Consider the following 17554-nt stretch of genomic DNA (forward strand, 5'->3'; position numbering starts at 1 on the left):
TAAGATATATTTTAAATATAGAAATATGTATTTTTAAAGGCTTTTAAAATATATATTTTGAGAATGAGATTTGGTATTAAACTATCTTTACTGCGGTAGACGATGTTTTCATACTGGCTCTTGGCACAGGAGAACACCTTCTTCTATAAAACAAAGTATCTGTTTCAGTTCTGAACTTTTACACTTTTTCTGCTGTTCAAAAAATCTTTCTTTTTGCTATAACCACAAACAACCTAACGTTACAAATCTATGTGCAGGAGCTCTATGTTTCCATACAGGACAATATTTGGCCGAGATACAACTATTTAAAAATCTGGAATCTGAGGGTGCAAAAAATCTAAATGAGAAAATCACCTTTAAAGTTGTCCAAATGAAGTTCTTAGTAATGCATATTACTAATCAAAAATTAAGTTTTGATATATTTACGGTAGGAAATTTACAAAATATCTTCATGGAGCATGATCGTTACTTAATATTCTAATGATTTTTGGCATATAAAAAAAAATCAATCATTTTGACCCATACAATGTATTGTTGGCTATGTCTACTAATATACCTGTGCTACTTATGACTGCTTTTGTGCTCCAGGGTCACATTAGTCTCACGTAGCCAGACCTTAAGACTGACGGCTGAAGGTCTGGAATTCATAGCAGCTTTCACGTCACACGTCTCCCGGAAATTCTGTATAATTCAATCTGATGAATACTTCATAAACTTCTGAAGTGTTTCCACTTTTGTGTGCTGTATGCATTAGATGTTCAGCCAACGGTCCGTGGGTGTGGCATCTGTGGCTGAGGGTCATGTATGCAGTTCTCACACTGAAGAACGTGTCACAACCACTGTCATGTCAAAGACTACAAAGAGGAAGTGAACAAACACAGGAAGAGCTGAGAGTATCTAAAGACAGAGTTTCGAGTGTATAATAAAGAGGAAGACTGAGAGAAAGAGAAGATGGCTGATAAGTGTCACTTGTGTCTGCTGGGACTGATCTTTCTCTCTTCACTTCTCACAGGTAAAGACATCTGTTTACTCTTCAAGACGTTTAGTGAATTAATCTGAGAAAGAGTTCATTTGAACATGATCAGTTTATTATTGTCCACATTCATGCTGTGATCACAGAGTTGTGTCGTGCTACAGAACAAACTGCTGATACTGAACATAGTGACCAGGGCCTCATTTATAAATGTTGCGTACACACAACATGGGCATAGAAATATGCATACCCAAAACATAACAAGGATACTGGTTGATTTTTAAGCAATATAATGTATATGCCACAAATGGTGTTTATATTCTGAATCTCATATTTCCTGAATGTCTTGTACCTCTGACGGTGTTAAACACAGTGTCACATGGATATGAATATGCATGTAAATGATATGCAGATATGTTTATTCATAGTAAAACTAGGCGTTGTAAGCTCCATATATGGTGATTTTGGGGAGGAGTCGGGGTGGAGATGCACATACACACATTCTTCCCCTGACTGGGATTTATAAAGTGATTTTTGCGCAGGTTCTGGCATTTTGTTTGTACGTACAATTGTAATAGGAAATCTACAGTGAGTTTTATAAATGAGGCCCCAGGGCCGCTGCTGGCCAAATGGGTGCCCTAAGCAGAATTTCATTGATGTGCCCCTCCCCCAAATATTATTAAAGTAAATAAATAAACACCTACAATAGGTGTCAAAATAGAACTTTAATTACAAATATAAAAGTAAATAAATAAAAACTAATTGTAATTAAATTGTATTATTTACATATTACAATTGTTGTTCTATAGTGAAAAATACAAACTAAAATACAATACAAACTAAAATTACACATATTAAATAAATAAAAAAAATTAAAAAAAGACTAAATATTATCAAAATATACAATAATAAATTGAATCACAAATCAACACTGATATGTGTCATCAGCTGGAGCTTTCCAAATATCAAAATTTACAAAATCACACTCCTGCTTTTTCTGGAGATGAAGTCATCAATGAGCTCATCATATGATTATGATAATGTCTTTGCTGATTCAGAGTTAATGCTGATTATTGCCAGACCATAGATGAGTGCAAGTATGATGAGCTTCATTTTAGAAAATGACTGAGTGCACTTTTAAATAAACAGTTATAGTTAGTTAAGAAAAAAAACAAAAAACCCAAATAAATTAAGAGCAGTCAGTGTAATAAAACAGTTTTAACAACAACAAAAAGACAATTACCTTCTATGGCTATTATTTTTTTTTAATAAAGTTTAATAAACAGTCTGATTGATTTTATAATCTCAAGCATTCAGAAATCACATAAAAGAAAATTAAGCCATTTTATTACGATAAAACCATGTTTATTTTGGTAAGGGTTGTGATGTCCACATGCTTTTGTTGATGAAATTATAGAGACTGTGTCACTTCTATCACAAAAAGTGTCCAAAATGTAAAGATTCAGTGGATATTTGAATGAAATGTTTGGTCGATATTAAACAAAGATTTGATGGTCCTGTAAGTGTAACAGCAGTAATTACCAGGCCTTTGACTTCAAGAGGAGACTTGTTTTCATTTGCTATTAAGGCAGATTCGTTGGTGGTGAAATTATTATCGACATTAAAACACGTTATTAATGTCAACAAAAAAAGTTTCGCCTTTGGCGCCCTTTGCAGACATTTATAATCATATGTACATACATTGTTCATTTTGTATTATATTTAGTGTTATTCAGTGAAACCATATGATTATTATTAATTAATAATGCCTCATTTATTTTATATAATGCATTTTATGTCTCTGGCTTGCTTAGTTGGGGACACTTCTCACTTTCTCGATTGCTTAAACACATTTCTTGAAACTATGCCTCATATTCTCAAAACAGTAAACACAAATCCATAAGGTCTCAAACAATTCCCCAAACATCCAATTTTCAGGTCAAAAATAAGCTCTACACTCAAAACCATTCACTCAAACACACACACACACACACACACACACACACACACACACACACAATACAGCATAGTCTTAAATTCAAAACAATACTACAAAAAACAAAAACAAAAACCAGTAATAAGTTGTTGCTTGTGGTTCTCTCCCTCAAGGAACATTTCACATGATAAACACGTGTATACATTTGCACATTTTCTACTCCTTAATGTACTGTACTGTACAATACACCAAACAACAACAAAAAAATATTCTGCCCCAGCATCACATCTTTGGTCTGGGACAGACAGCGGGGGTAAAATCCTCTCACATGACTGATCCACCCCTGTCACACATCAACTGTAATGTCTAGTCAGGCTTCTTCCATTCCATCGTCTCTGTGTCCTACACAAATAGAAGTACTGATTACTGTAACTCAGGGATGTGCATCTCCATAACTGAGGCCGATGTGATACGCATCTCGATGCATAGCCAATGATGCGATACATTAAAGATACATATAGGCAGCTACCGATGCAATGCGATACGATTCACTGTTATTACGATGCGGTGCGATACGATTTCGATTCGATTCAACACGATGTGATTCAGTTTAATGTGATGCAATGGAGAAAATAATATGCTGTGCAATTCAATATGTAGATATTTAACTTTTATTTATTTTGTTCCGACAGAAATCTTATCTTGAAGTATCTTAAGTGCCATCTGACTTTTTACACATGGCTCTTTTCACAAACAAAAGATTCGTTTTTTTACAAAACCAAAAGATTAAATAAAAACAGAGATTCTTTTCCTGTCTTGTCTCTAGTTACTTTTAACAGCTCACACATTTAACAGGTGAAACAATTTAAGAATGCTGCTCAGGGATAAACAATAAAGAAATGTTCTGTAACTTGCCAGAGTTCCGAGTTGGCCATGTTAATCCGTTCTAGGTGGTAACTCTCAGGAGGACACCTCTCGGTCTCTGTAGTGTTGTTGTGATACGTCATAATCACGTAGCAGCTGCAGTGGTGATGAGAGAACGCGCTTTCGCAACAGTTCAGAAAGGAGAAATCAATCTAAAAGTTACATAATAAAATATTGGTCGCTTCATAAATAGTAAAAGAATAGCACATCTACTAATAATTATATATGAATAAATCTGTTTTTACCGATGCAGATATTTTAGAAACGATGCATCATGATACAAATGCCAACTGTATCTGATGCACGCTTATTTAAATCGATGCATCGAATTGTAAGCTTTTATGCCGATGCACCGATGCAAATCGGTGAATCTTACCATCCCTACTGTAACTGTAACACATAATTTTTTACAAAATGGAAGCAGACAGAAACTCTATCTGTATGTAAGGGAATTTGATGCATGTGTTGTAACAGAGTACAGCTCTCAAAAGTTAGAGTAGAGTACACTGAGGTACATCTACCTGAATGTTCTTATGATCGAGGTGACGGTGAAGCAGCTTAAGTTTGTCTGAACTCATTGCCCAGCCTCCCTCATAGTCACACCATGGACAAGGACATGGTCAACTAGTGGCACAAAAATCTTCTGAAACTCCTTGTCTCCGTGCCCCTCATCCTCCTCCTCTTTCTCTTCCTTCACCTCTTCCTCCACTCCTTACTGCTCTTGCTCATCCTCTTCCTCATCTTCCTCCTCTCTGGTGTCCTCAACCTTTTCAATCACGTCTCTCTGGATACATTGTTCTACCAGAAAGACTCAGGAGGTGAATATGAAATGCAAAAGTATTTATTTACAAAACCAATACAAAAAGAACAAAATTATTTTGGCGTAGGCCCCATCTGTAGCTTGAATCAGACGTTGTAGATTCCAGCTTTTACTGCCGAAGCCCAAGGCAGGGCGGAGCATACCCCAAAAGAAAGAAGAAAATTAAATACCCACCAGATGAAGTACTTCTTACGAGATCCTAGAACATATGGAAAGAAACAATAAGATTTAATCAGTCATAATTAAAGTGATTATTAAAGCATTTAAGAATGCCAGACAGTGATAGAGGCCACCATAGGCCAGGTATTCATAGAGGCAAAGAAAGGTTTGATATTGATAGAGACCACGATAGGTCAGAGAGGGATAGAGGCCGGATAGGCCATACTGAGAGTTAGCCACGATTAGTCTGATTACTGAAGGTCTGGAATTAATGGCAGCTTTCATTGGCCGAGGCCCGCCCATGAGGACGTCAAACAACCAATCACGGTTCATTTTTTTCATAGTCAAGTTTCGAGGTGTGGAAATGTCACCACAATAACATACTGGTGTGTAAAACTTTGACATTAAAGATTCTATGCCGTGAACTTTAAATAATTTAACATACTTTTAAAAATCCTGCGTTTAGCTGATCCTGATAAGCTCTCACAGTTTTAAACACGGGGGCCTTCTTTTGTAGGGGGGTTTGGCACCACGGTAATCTTTGTTTCCAGCAGAACATTAAAGAACATGACGTGTTGCAGAACTCCTGTAGAATTTGACCAATCCGATGACGAATTCAACACTCCTGAAGTGTTTCCACTTTTATGTCCCATATGCATCAGACGTTTGGCCAACGGTCCATGGGCGTGACGTCTGAGGCTAGTGGGAACAGCCCCGGCAGGCCATAAAGAAAACCCACGAAGGCCGCAGAGAAAAGGCCTAGCTAGGCCACTGATGGAGATGCCCAAATGGGCCATAGTGAGAAAGCCACCACCATTAATTGCATATAGATTACCTTGAGGACAGCTTGATATTCCTTGAGATGTTTAGTGGGTCAGGTCTAATGTGGGATTCAAATGTGGAGGATGACCATCTTCCCAGTAGCTTGATATCTGATGTTTGTACAGCATTAGTGGCCAGTGTATAGAAGCGGTGATGGACCACGGCTTCTAAAGGTGACTACATGGAGCTGAACCAGCCACAGAAACAAAGGCCCCAACAGGCCATGAAAGAACGCTACAAGAGGCCGTAGAGAGTATAGCTGCTAAGGCCATGACGGAAGCCTGCGAGAGGCGGTGAAAGAGTAGATGTAAAGAATAGGTGTGACACCACCACCAGTATTTGCTTAATTTACCTTAAACACACGCATTACATTACGCTGATAGGCAACGTACATTTCTATAAACTATGTGATGTGAAAGCCTTGTGTGTAGATGACCACGATAGGCCATTGTGTGTGGAAAAACCATGATAAACTGGACATGGGGAGCATGTGAGAAGTAGTCACCACCAGTAGTTTGCTAAGAGTATTATACTGTATCTTGAGCATTACGTGAAATAAAGTCTGATCTTGATGGATATCCAATGAGGACGATCATGTATATAGCATCCTGATGGCAGATTACAGGCATTCTAAACCACCACATTGAGTAAGAAAGGTGATTAGTTTAGGTTAATTGATAGAGGTAGAATTAGGGTTCTAGCAGCGACATAAGAGCATATACACAGATACAGTTCTTTAGGCTAGACTCCTGCGCACGCTTGATAAAACTCAATCTAACTGCCAGAACCAGCAGAGGAAACCTATCCTCCCCCCCAAAAAAATAGAAAATGAGCCAGATCAGCATGAGCATAAAAAGAGATACTCAAATGTTAAGCGAAGTCCCCGATAGGCTGTGACATGTGAAGGCCACAATAGGCCAAACTTCACAACCAGTAATGGACAAACGTACCTGATGACCCCCATAGCAGAGTTATGCAAAGTGCCACAACAGTCCGTGCAATGTGAAGGCAGCAACAGCCAGGTAAGACTAAACAAGTCTCGATTATAACTTAAAGTCCGCGTGAAATCAAAATTGACTTTACTAGCGCACATGGCTAGTATTGATGTAACAATCTGTGCAAGTTAATCCACTGAAAAAAAATAATCAAAATAATAATAATCGTCTTTGTAATCGTTAATCAAAATCTGAACATTTACTTCCGCTCTTGAATGGCATTCCTTTTCTAATGACGTCAGTTTGACGGCATGGGCAGAATATCCTTAAACACACCCCTCCAGCCTAGTGCTGGGCGGTTTGACCAAAAATTTATATCACCTTTTTTTTCAAAATTATGCCGGTTTTCCGGTTTATGACTTTTTTTCCATGCATAATCAGGTGTTCAATGCATTTTCTACTGGTTGAGAGAGGAATTACTGCAGTAAATTGACTTAGGAGGGTCTATTTTACTGTCATTAATGAATATTGTGGAATAATTCCACACTAGTAATACAAGTTTGCATGGCCCCAGAAAATTATGCTGTTGTTTACAAATAAGAGCTAGTCATGATTCTAATGAAGTGAAGAATCAGAATGCAAAGACAATTGCAGTCAAAATACAGAACTTTTACTGTGCAAATTTCACAAAAATATTTTTTTTATAAAAACCAATACAAAAAGTAGAACAACTTGCAATACTTTTGCTTCAAGTTCAAGCCCAAGTACATTACACAGTATTCAAGTAAATCTAAAAAGGAAATATAAAACAAGTGACTTAGTGAAGTGACAGTTTGCATTAATATATGGGATTTGAGGTATATTCACATTCAAATAAATTGTAAAACAAACTGAACAGCATGCAAAGGCAACTTACATAAATACAAAAAGGTGTGCAACTTGCATTAGTTCAAGCCCAGGTACATTACACATGTATTCAGGTAAATCAAAAAAAAAAAAAAAAAAAAACTTGCATTGCTTTTGAGGTCTATACACACACACACACAAAAAAGTAAAACAAAATGATGCAACTTGCATTAGTTATTACTTCCTTCAAAAGTATTGCTTTGAAACCAGTATTGAATATATAAGAGAAATATAAAGTGCAACTTGGCTCACAGGATTATCCTGTATAATGGAAACAATAATCACATTTCAACATTTACAATTTTATTTGCCAGGAAAACCAAACGGTCCACAGCATCTGGTTTGAGTGCGGCCCTGTGGCAAGTGACAATGTTGCCACCAGTGCTGAACCTACAGGCGTCAGGCACGGTTCTGGTGTGTAAAGACGTCTCACGCAGGCAGTCTGCAAGCTCTAACCTGTTAACATGGGAGCCGAAATAAAAATGGACACGCCACGCAGCTGAGACGCTTACGCCACGCATCCAGTGTATCACCGGCCTAAGTATTCCAGCAACGGGAGTATTCTCTGGCTAGAGCGCAGAACAGCGGAATTTGTATGGACTGAAGTGCATGCCTGAGCTTGTTTTTGGGTTAAGCTGTGTTGCTTTGACATTGTGGAAAATAGAATAATAGAAACAAAATGTATTAGCCTTTTTACCCGTTATTATCAATCTAAATGAATCTCGTTTTTAATTTAACTAAATTTCATTTTTCTTTATTTAAATTTCTTTTTTTTTTATTTAAATCTACCCTTTACTGTGTCCATAATTTGTTAGTCAGAAAAATATTAGACTACCTTAAAAGTATTGCTTAATTTTTACAGACCTGTGTGTGTGTGTTTTATATCACTAGTGCAGTGTCCGTTCTCGGAGCATATAACCGTGTGAGGTGTGCCGCTTCCCGCTCGTGCTGTTTATTAAAAGTTTATTAATTCTGAATGTGTCGCATCTCACGTGTCCATCTATATTGCACCAAATGCGACACTGCACTCCCTTGTGAAGTCGATTGGATGAACGGTTCTCGAAATAATCAAAATGCAAACGGACACACAGACACAGAGATTCCTGCCTTTATTAGAGAGAAGAATATGTTCAGCCCTCTCTCTCCAAAGATTCGATGTTCATTACTACCAAAGCTTCGAAGCTCAAAAAATGGTATTCGGACCAGTCCTAATCATTTTACAGCTATCAAGGATAGTTTACTATGGCTAGGTGAAGCCTGTGACCAAAGCACTGGAGTCTTGTCCAATTGTTTAGTTCGATAGCCTTCTTGATGTTGGCTCCACTGTCTGTAGTGATGGCCACTAGCTTCTGCTCTGAAAGTCCCCAGGATTCAAGTGCCTCTTGCAGGCCTGCTGCAAGTAACTCTCCAGTATGGTCATCAGGAAAGTAGCTTGTTTGCAAACAATGACTTTGCAACACCCATTCGTCACTTATAAAGTGAACTGTAAGGCTAAGGTAAGGCTCCACAGTGCGACTGGACCACATATCAGTCATTGCTGCGAAGTGGAGGACGGTCGCCAGGTCTGTTTCAAGCTTAGCGCTGTGCTTTTGGTACACGTTGGGGATAGGAACTTGGCTAAAGTACTTTCTGCTCGGCCTTTCATACCTGGGATCCAGTGTCTTGATCATCTGCTTGAAGCCTTCTTTTTTGACTGTATTTAGCGGGACCATGTCTTTGGCTATGTGGTTAGTGATCGAGTTTGTAATCTCGATCCACCGTTTGCTTTTTCTGTCGTAGTAAGTCCCTCTAGCAAATGCGTCTTTAAGTGACATTTGGCTCAACTTTTCTGTTGCTTTCCCCGTGTTACCTGCTGATGTGAAGGGCGCTGAGTCCGCTGACTTTAATTTCATACATTCTTGATATTCCAAGACGTGCTTGCGGCTAAGGTGCTGGAGAAAATTCCTCGTGTTGCCACCTTTGGCGACAATTTTACCCCGACAGCACTTGCATAAAATGGTTGTTTGGTCGACGTGAGATTTTTGGAAACCAAAAAACCTCCAAACAACAAACCCGGCTCCTCTTTTTGGCACAAGTTCTTCTGTGTCATGTTCTACTAGTTCTGCAGCATCCATCTTCCCTGTAACGTAACACCAGAGCACTGCTGTGTTTACCCTCAACACGCCTCACAGTCGCTGCTTAGAAGTGCAACATTGTAAAGGGTCCGTCTGAAACAGTGTCACGCGGCCGCGGCGCAGCATAACATTCTTTCGGAACGTTGAGTAATTAAATACATCAGTATGGCGGTATATTAAAAATTAATATTGTAACGAAAATATACACTAGTTTTCAGTATTGTCAAGTTCTGTGTGTTTTTGCTGACTGACCACAGCTCTGCCCAAACTTGAAAACTGCTTTATCTCTGATGAACGCAAAGGACAACTCAAAACTGTTCACTTTCTTTTCTTTTATTTTCTTAAAGATGGTTTGATAGATTGGGATGGAACAGAATAGGTTGATAACCTTTAAGATACACAAACCAAACCCATGAATTAATTACAAATAAATCACAAATAAATCTCAATACCACTTTCTCAAAGTAATAATAAATAGATGTTACTGAATCCTCAAACCAAACCAAACAAAGTAATTTAGATTAACCTAGGATCTCTAATAGTTAATTATTAAAATACCAATCCCATAATTAAACTTATATAATTTAAACGATACACATGCTTAGAGTAACGTTACTTCTGCCAAGTTTTACATTGACATAATAAAGTCTTCGCTATTTAATTTAAATTGCACATTACAACCAAGCAAAAAATAATATAGAAGTCTGAACTCAACACATTAAAACACAATCACATTCTGTCCTACCAGTTGCGTCTTTGGATGATCAGGAGCTGTGGTTACAGTATCTTTTTTTCAGGAACGGGTGAGAGGGCCAACTGAGCTCTTACCAAACATTTCATTACCATACACTCCCTGTGGGTGCGCCGGTAAATATGGTCCCCAGAGCACTTCCGAGAAGTTGGTTCCACCTCCTGTTGTATGGTTGCCCCCTGCAGTTTGGGAGTGCTCTGAATATCCTGGGTGAATCTAGGCTGGAGTGCTCAGTACAACTTGTAACCATGAATTGACACAACACCTCCCACTTGACCTCCTGGTTCTTCAACCCAAGGAGGTCACACCAGTACTGTGATATTTTGGATTTAGTTACTCTATTTTTTGATCCTGTTGCTGCTGCTGCTCTTCAACTGGAAGCAGGACAACTATTCGTCTGACATCCCTGTGAAGAACTGTTGCATGTATCTTGGTTGAGTGTTTTTTCATCTTTTTAGTGGGCTTCACAGTTGCGACTGGGTAGCTGGGGAAGGATCGGAGATATACATCCCTCACAAAAAAAAGTATGAACCGGTATACCGCCCAGCACTACTCCAGCCATTAGTTTGAGATAAGTGAAAGACAGAGACCAGGAGCGCAAACAAAAACCATGCCCTCTATTCAATATTCCGTTTCAGCTGGAAATACGTCACCACACTGAAATAAAGTCAGCAGCGACTTCTGGTTCACGTGGACTTTAAAGATGAGCCAAATCTTACCTAGAACTCAAATGAAAGATGACCATATACATCAGCTTGATAGAGCCTGTGTTCATAATAACGCCAGTCCAAAGAGTGACCTGTGTAAAGATGAGGTGAGAGCCAAAGTTCTCTGCATCTGCAGCCATGGAATTCCCACAAAGTTTGATAGACTACATTTAACCATGGGAACCCGACGAGTGACCCCTTGCAAAAAGAATAAGAATGCATTAAATTTAACAATGATGCCTTAATAGCCAATTAAACTTCAGTAGCTATTGAATCCTGTAAAAGCATAAAGAAAGCCCTTACACAAAGATTTTTGTATAACTTTAAAGCAGATGTTATGAGTGAGCATGCACTGTCCAGGACATTAAAGTCATGGAGCACAAACTGAATTAACATAATAGTAGTAATTATAACCTCCAGGTCCAAACTTTGACAAAGATGCTCACCACACAGAAAGAGCGCCAGCTAGTTATTTATCAGAGCAATTTAATGGCACATAGCTAAGCTAGAGCTAATTGCCTTAAATATGTCCTGAGAATAGTAAAAGAACACAGATTGTATGAAAGTATGATAAAATGCTTAGTTAGTCAATATATTGTGTATTGGGAACGCTTTAGTGTTTGAGGATGCAAGAAAATGTGTCCGTTTATGCTCATGCTTTTATTCAGAGGACGCTGGTGCAGAAATGGACAGACAACAAAATCTGATTCATGTGTCAAAAAGGGGAATAGTGTTTATAGTTCAGGGAATTCTGGGTGGGCTTTTTAATAAATGGTGTTATGGTCTTGAAATTTTAGTTCAAAAGCCTGGTTATAGTGTTTAAGCAATCGAGAAAATCTGTAATTTCCAGTGATATCATTGACTTGATTGCACAGATACTGTTTAAACTGAGCTGAGCTGAGCTGGATGATGACATCACTGAATTCAACGATGAAGTGCCTTTAACTGAAAATTAAGTGTTTATTATTGTCCTTTTGACACACTATTTTCCTTTTTAATACTGTAAAGCTGCTTTGGCACAATCTGTATTGTTATAAGCGCTATATAAATTATATAAATAATAATAATAATTAAAAAAAGGTAGTTCAGTGTTGTATAGGTCTATATATATATATATATATATATATATATATATATATATATATATATATATATATATATATATATATATCAATAATTGTTTGTAAATGATTAATTTGTTAATTTGTGGTTCCTATGGCTACAAGAACCAGGATTTTGTTGTTGTTGTTTTTATTCATAGTAAAAACCATGGCTAATTTTCGTAAGGGGACATGGAAACTCAGAGATAATATTAATATGAATATATTATTCATATTATATTAATTATTACTTTTTATTTTTATTTTCCCAGCACTGGATTGCTGATGTTTTTTCAAAGGTATATTTGTCCATCAATTATGATCAGTCAGCCGCAAACATGAGCTGAGGACGGCGTGTGCTCAGACTACAGCCAGCTGCCTTCACCATAAAATGCTTTTTTAATAATTATAGACACAAACTGTGTACTCTGTGTATAGGGAGCGGTGGTACTGATAGAGACACTCAAACATCTGCTGAATTATCTTCATGTTAAGAGTGTGTTTGTGATTCGATCAGCTCTCTGATAAAGAGAAATAGTTTCTTCTGGAGAGTGAGTTGTTTGCATTAAGTGAGGAAAAAAAGACATGATCTGAATCTTTTAATGCTGGTATGTTTATGTTTTCATTTATTAATATATAACATAATGATCACTCAGATGTTCTTGTGTTTCAGGTCTCAGTGGAGTGGATGATGTTCATGTGTTCATCAGTTCTGGTGAAAATGTTCGTCTGTCCTGTAATAATGCTCTTCATGACTGTAAATCAACTGCATGGATCTATAACAGATTCAGTCATTCAGAGACAGTTGAACTGATTGCTGGAGGGATAAAGAAGACAGACACAGAGAGTTATGAGAGACTGAGTCTGGGGTCTGACTGCTCTCTGAACATCAAAAACATCATAAAAGAAGATTATGGATCTTACACCTGCAGACAATATGTGAATGATCAACAACAAGGAACTGATGCTCGTGTTTATCTGCATGTTCTTCACGGTAATTTTATGATTATGTGGTCAATTTAAAAAGAGCAAATTCTTCATTTAAACTCTCATGATGATTGAAGAGTGTGTGATGTGTGTGTTATTTTGTGTTTCAGTCTCTTCATCATCTTCATCATCCTCACAGACTGAGATCAGTGCAGGTCTCTCTGTGACTCTCTTCTGTCAGTTGTATTCATCTGCTGGAGTCTCTTGTGATGAATGGATCCGTTCTAAGGGAATTGATCTGTTCTGGGTGAATCAGGCTGGTGTTAAACTGACGAGATCAGACTCCAGATATCAGATATCAGCTCCAGATCACTGTATCATCACTCTGAATACAACACTCCTGAATGAAGATCTCAACAGAGAGTGGAGATGTGAAGTTACTCACAGAGATCAACTCAAAACCTCAGCCACATACACTGACAAGAGACCAGGTGAGAAAACAATCTCATCAATCAGTTTTAGAGCCTCATAATGTCAGTAAAACTGAGGACTGTAAGGCCTTGTTTACACTGCAGGTCTTTTTTTGCCGTCTGTTTCAACGTTCTTTCAATTGTGACCCATATCTGATTCATGAGTTTACACTCGCCATACTATCTGAAACATCACACATGTGGTGTTGTCATTTACCGTCTCCACATACTGAGAATAATGTGACCTGTGCTGACAAAAACAAGTCACAATCAGCAATAAAAAAAAGACATTCTTCATTAAAAGACCTTCAAAATGAATTATGATTTGTTGAAATCAGATAAACAATGACTGAGTGACACTTGTTTGAAGTCGACAGAGTGAAGCCCTCCGTCTTTTTTTTTAATTACTATATTAATAATCACAATACTGGTATTTTTTTTTTATCTTTGCTATTATAAATAAGAACAGATGTAAAAAAACAAAAACAAAAAAACAGTAAACAGATAGCCTAGAAAGAAACAAATAATGCATTACCTTTGTCATTTTATATTTAAACTAAAGCATTCATGTACAAAAAAACAAATAAGTGTGTTCATTACAAATAAATTGATTATTAAAACTACAAAAGCAGTTCAATGAAGTGCAGCGAGTGATTCCCTCTTTTCTTTTAGTGTTAGATGAACATTAATGATACAGACGTCCTGTACTGTAATGCACAGATAATATAATGTTACACATCAGATGTTTTCCCCAACAGTTCCCCAAGCGTTCACTGAAGACAGAACAGATTCTGTTTGTGTGAATACTGAAATCCTGTAATTCTGTATATGTGCAGAGGTGGGAGTGAGTCACACATGTGCAAGTCACAAGTCTCAAGTCTTAACCTTCAAGTCTCAAGCAAGTCCAAGTCAATTTTTGTGAGAATCAAGTCAAGTCACTGCTTATGTCAAGCAATTCAAGTCAAGTCATACAAATCTTTGATGATTTAACTGAATTTATATATTAAAATAACTTAAAACTACAGTACGTATGGACTATTTGAGTTTTATTTGCAACTAAAAAATTGCAATATACATTTTGTCCACATACAGCTGAGTTGTTAATACAATAAAAATCTAAAAATAAATCAAAATTTAAACTACATAGCCTCAAATGTAAATGTGACTGAAATTAGGCCAACATAAAAGCATGAAAAGTATTTAGGTACAGCTGTTTCATTATGCCTCAAACATTGCAGAAAACCATGAAAAAGTATTAAACAAATCAAGTATAATGGTTTCTATGCCACCAAATGACATTCAAACAGGCTTCACCTTCATAATGAACACATCCTTAAGTTAGATCCTTCCTTTTTAACAAAATAATAACAAGAAAAATTTAATCACACAAATCTTGCACCTGTTTGTCAGGTGGATTGACTATTGTACATTATTAACCTGTGTGTGTGTGTGTGTATGTGTGTGTGTATGTGTATAAAATATATTTATGTGTATCTCCATAAACTATCCATAGGCTTTTCACTCAAAGTCTAACACTGAAGACCAATTATTAGACAATTTACACATGCAAATACTAAGTGTTATTAAAAAAAAAGAGCTGACTTTTCATTATGAACAGTGAATAACCATTTACAATGCATTGCACTTGCAAAAAAAAAATTAGATAGTGCTCACAAAGTGTATTTTTAATGCAGCCAAATTCTCAATAAAGCTGTTTTCACTGGTATATTTTTCTATTGTAATACAACGGGATGAATATGAAACAGCCCTATTAAGACTACGTAACCATCTCCATTAGATGTTAATCTGCACAAAAACCCTGATTCATAATCACGAAAAATGTAAAATAATAAAAGAAGATTTGAAACGTGAAGCAAGCGGAGGAAATCTAATCCTCTCAGACAAATATGTACAAAATATGTACAAATAACGATAATTTTAGATGTTTAATTACTACTTGGAGCAACCAACAAACCCCCCCCCCCCCCTTTTTTTTTGCCTGTAGCCCAAAATAGCCCATGCGATATGACGTCATTAAACCGTACCAAAAAAAATTAAAGTACAAAATTGTCACAGTTTTAATGACATACAGAACACAAAGCCTCAGAAAATCCGATCTGCAGAACAAACTCAGAAACTAAAGCTTCTTTCAGTCTGACAGAAGAGAAACTCAAAGCTCTGCTGCAAACTCATGAACAGTCCAGAAAGTGCTGCTGTAAATAATGAAGGAACTAAAACTTGACAGCAAAAATTGTAATGTTTACTGCAATGTGATGATCAGAGTTAAAATATGATTGTCAAATTCTGTAGTCTGATGCATCTGAACATTCATCTTTACAGCTCGAGCTGATTCAACAACAGCAGAGACTCCAGTCCACAGCACAAACTCAACTACAACAACACCAGCAACTTCTGGTTCATTATTCAGAAGTAACACGTCTTTACCTGCAGTTCGTTAATACTGAAACAGTCAATCTGCAATGCTTTGTGAAGAACTGTTCAGTGTTTTATATTTTGATTTGATTCCCAGTTTCACAGATTGAGTCTGTTTTATTCTGTTGATTGTGTCTCTCATCTTTCCTGCAGTGATTGTGATTATTGTAGAGTTTGCAGTGTTTGCTGCTCCTACTGTGATTTTTCTTCAGATCATCTGTGACAGAAGAGCTGGTGAGTTTTTCAGCTTCACACAATCTGAAACAATATTTAAAATACCAAAACCTTATAGAGGATTGTCTATCATTTTATTTATTTATGTTTTCATCTCAGAAAACAAAGAAAAACTCTGACCACCTTGAAGAAATAATGATGCCATCCATTTTTATTATTATTTTTTTTTAACAAATAACAGGCGAGCTGTATTTTCATTTCTATGGAGTTAATGTATATTTGCATGCAGTGTTTACAGTCATTTTCTTGTGTTTGGTATATAACCTGCTTTAAATACAGTATTAAATACAGTAATGGGCAGATTATTTGTATAATAATCTCTGTTCTGTGTGATGGGGCTGCTTTGGTGAATCTTTTATCTCATCTATTCGTTTTTGTTTTTTATCATTTATTTTTATTAATTTGTTTATATTTTGGGTGATAGCTAATCATTTCCTTAATAAAACCTCTGCAACTGCGTTTAACATTTTTCCTTTGCTGAGATATTTCTTATGAATCTGCTGATTCCCCTTCATGAGCTCGTAATGTGAGGATGTGTTCAACTGTGGAGGAAAGCAACAAAGATGAACAAATAATGAAATGATCCATTCATGTTCATAATAATTCACAACTTTATTGTGGTTAGTTCAGAAATCCATTTTGATAAACTAATGACTTCCACACACTTCACCTTTTCTCACAGCTGCGCTACAAGAGCAAATTTATTAGGTGTGGAATTATTATTACCCCAAAAATAATTTAAATGTAAAAATTTAAAACTTAAATTTGTTTGAGAATCAATATATTTGCTCTCTCTGTGTGTTAATACAATATAACCCTTCAGAAAACACTACGTAGGCTCAGTCTGATCTAATTCAGGACAAATCCACCCAATCAGACTGCAGTTAGTGAGCAGCCAATCAGATTGACCTGATGTCAGCTCCAGCCACTATATCTAGTATATTCAACAGAATCTGTGTTGACGTCGTCTGAAGGTGAGACTATAGTAACACTGGAACTATAACACACAAACAGACTCTTCTCTTGAAAATATTCTTCCAGAAGTTTGTTTTTGCTGATTCATATCTTTGGGCCCTTGAAAGCAGATTCCCTTCAGTCACGATATGATTACTAATCATTCTACTGCTTTGAGCCCTAAGCTCCCTGTAAAAAAAATAAATTAAAAAAACAGGCATATGCTGGTTAGGTATGTTTTGAAAGTATAGTAGCTGGTTTAAGCTGGTGCTGAGCTGGTTATAAAGTGGTTTAAACTGGTGCTGAGCTGGTTATAAAGTGGTTTAAACTGGTGCTGAGCCGGTTATAAAGTGGTTTAAACTGGTGCTGAGCCGGTTATAAAGTGGTTT

General features: G+C 36.8%; 1 protein-coding gene across 1 annotated transcript; it reads left to right on the forward strand.

The window, feature by feature from the left end:
* The first annotated feature begins 582 nt into the window (after window positions 1-582).
* On the forward strand, window positions 583-16675 carry LOC109073792. Its single transcript, XM_042719483.1, has 6 exons — window positions 583-1012; window positions 12821-13141; window positions 13245-13565; window positions 15885-15974; window positions 16131-16211; window positions 16311-16675. Exons 1-6 carry the CDS (start codon window positions 952-954, stop codon window positions 16328-16330), a joined length of 894 nt encoding a protein of 297 aa, XP_042575417.1. The 5' UTR covers window positions 583-951; the 3' UTR covers window positions 16331-16675.
* The last annotated feature ends 879 nt before the right edge of the window (window positions 16676-17554 follow it).

Source organism: Cyprinus carpio, chromosome B3 (genome assembly GCF_018340385.1).
Source record: "Cyprinus carpio isolate SPL01 chromosome B3, ASM1834038v1, whole genome shotgun sequence".
NCBI lineage: Eukaryota > Metazoa > Chordata > Actinopteri > Cypriniformes > Cyprinidae > Cyprinus > Cyprinus carpio.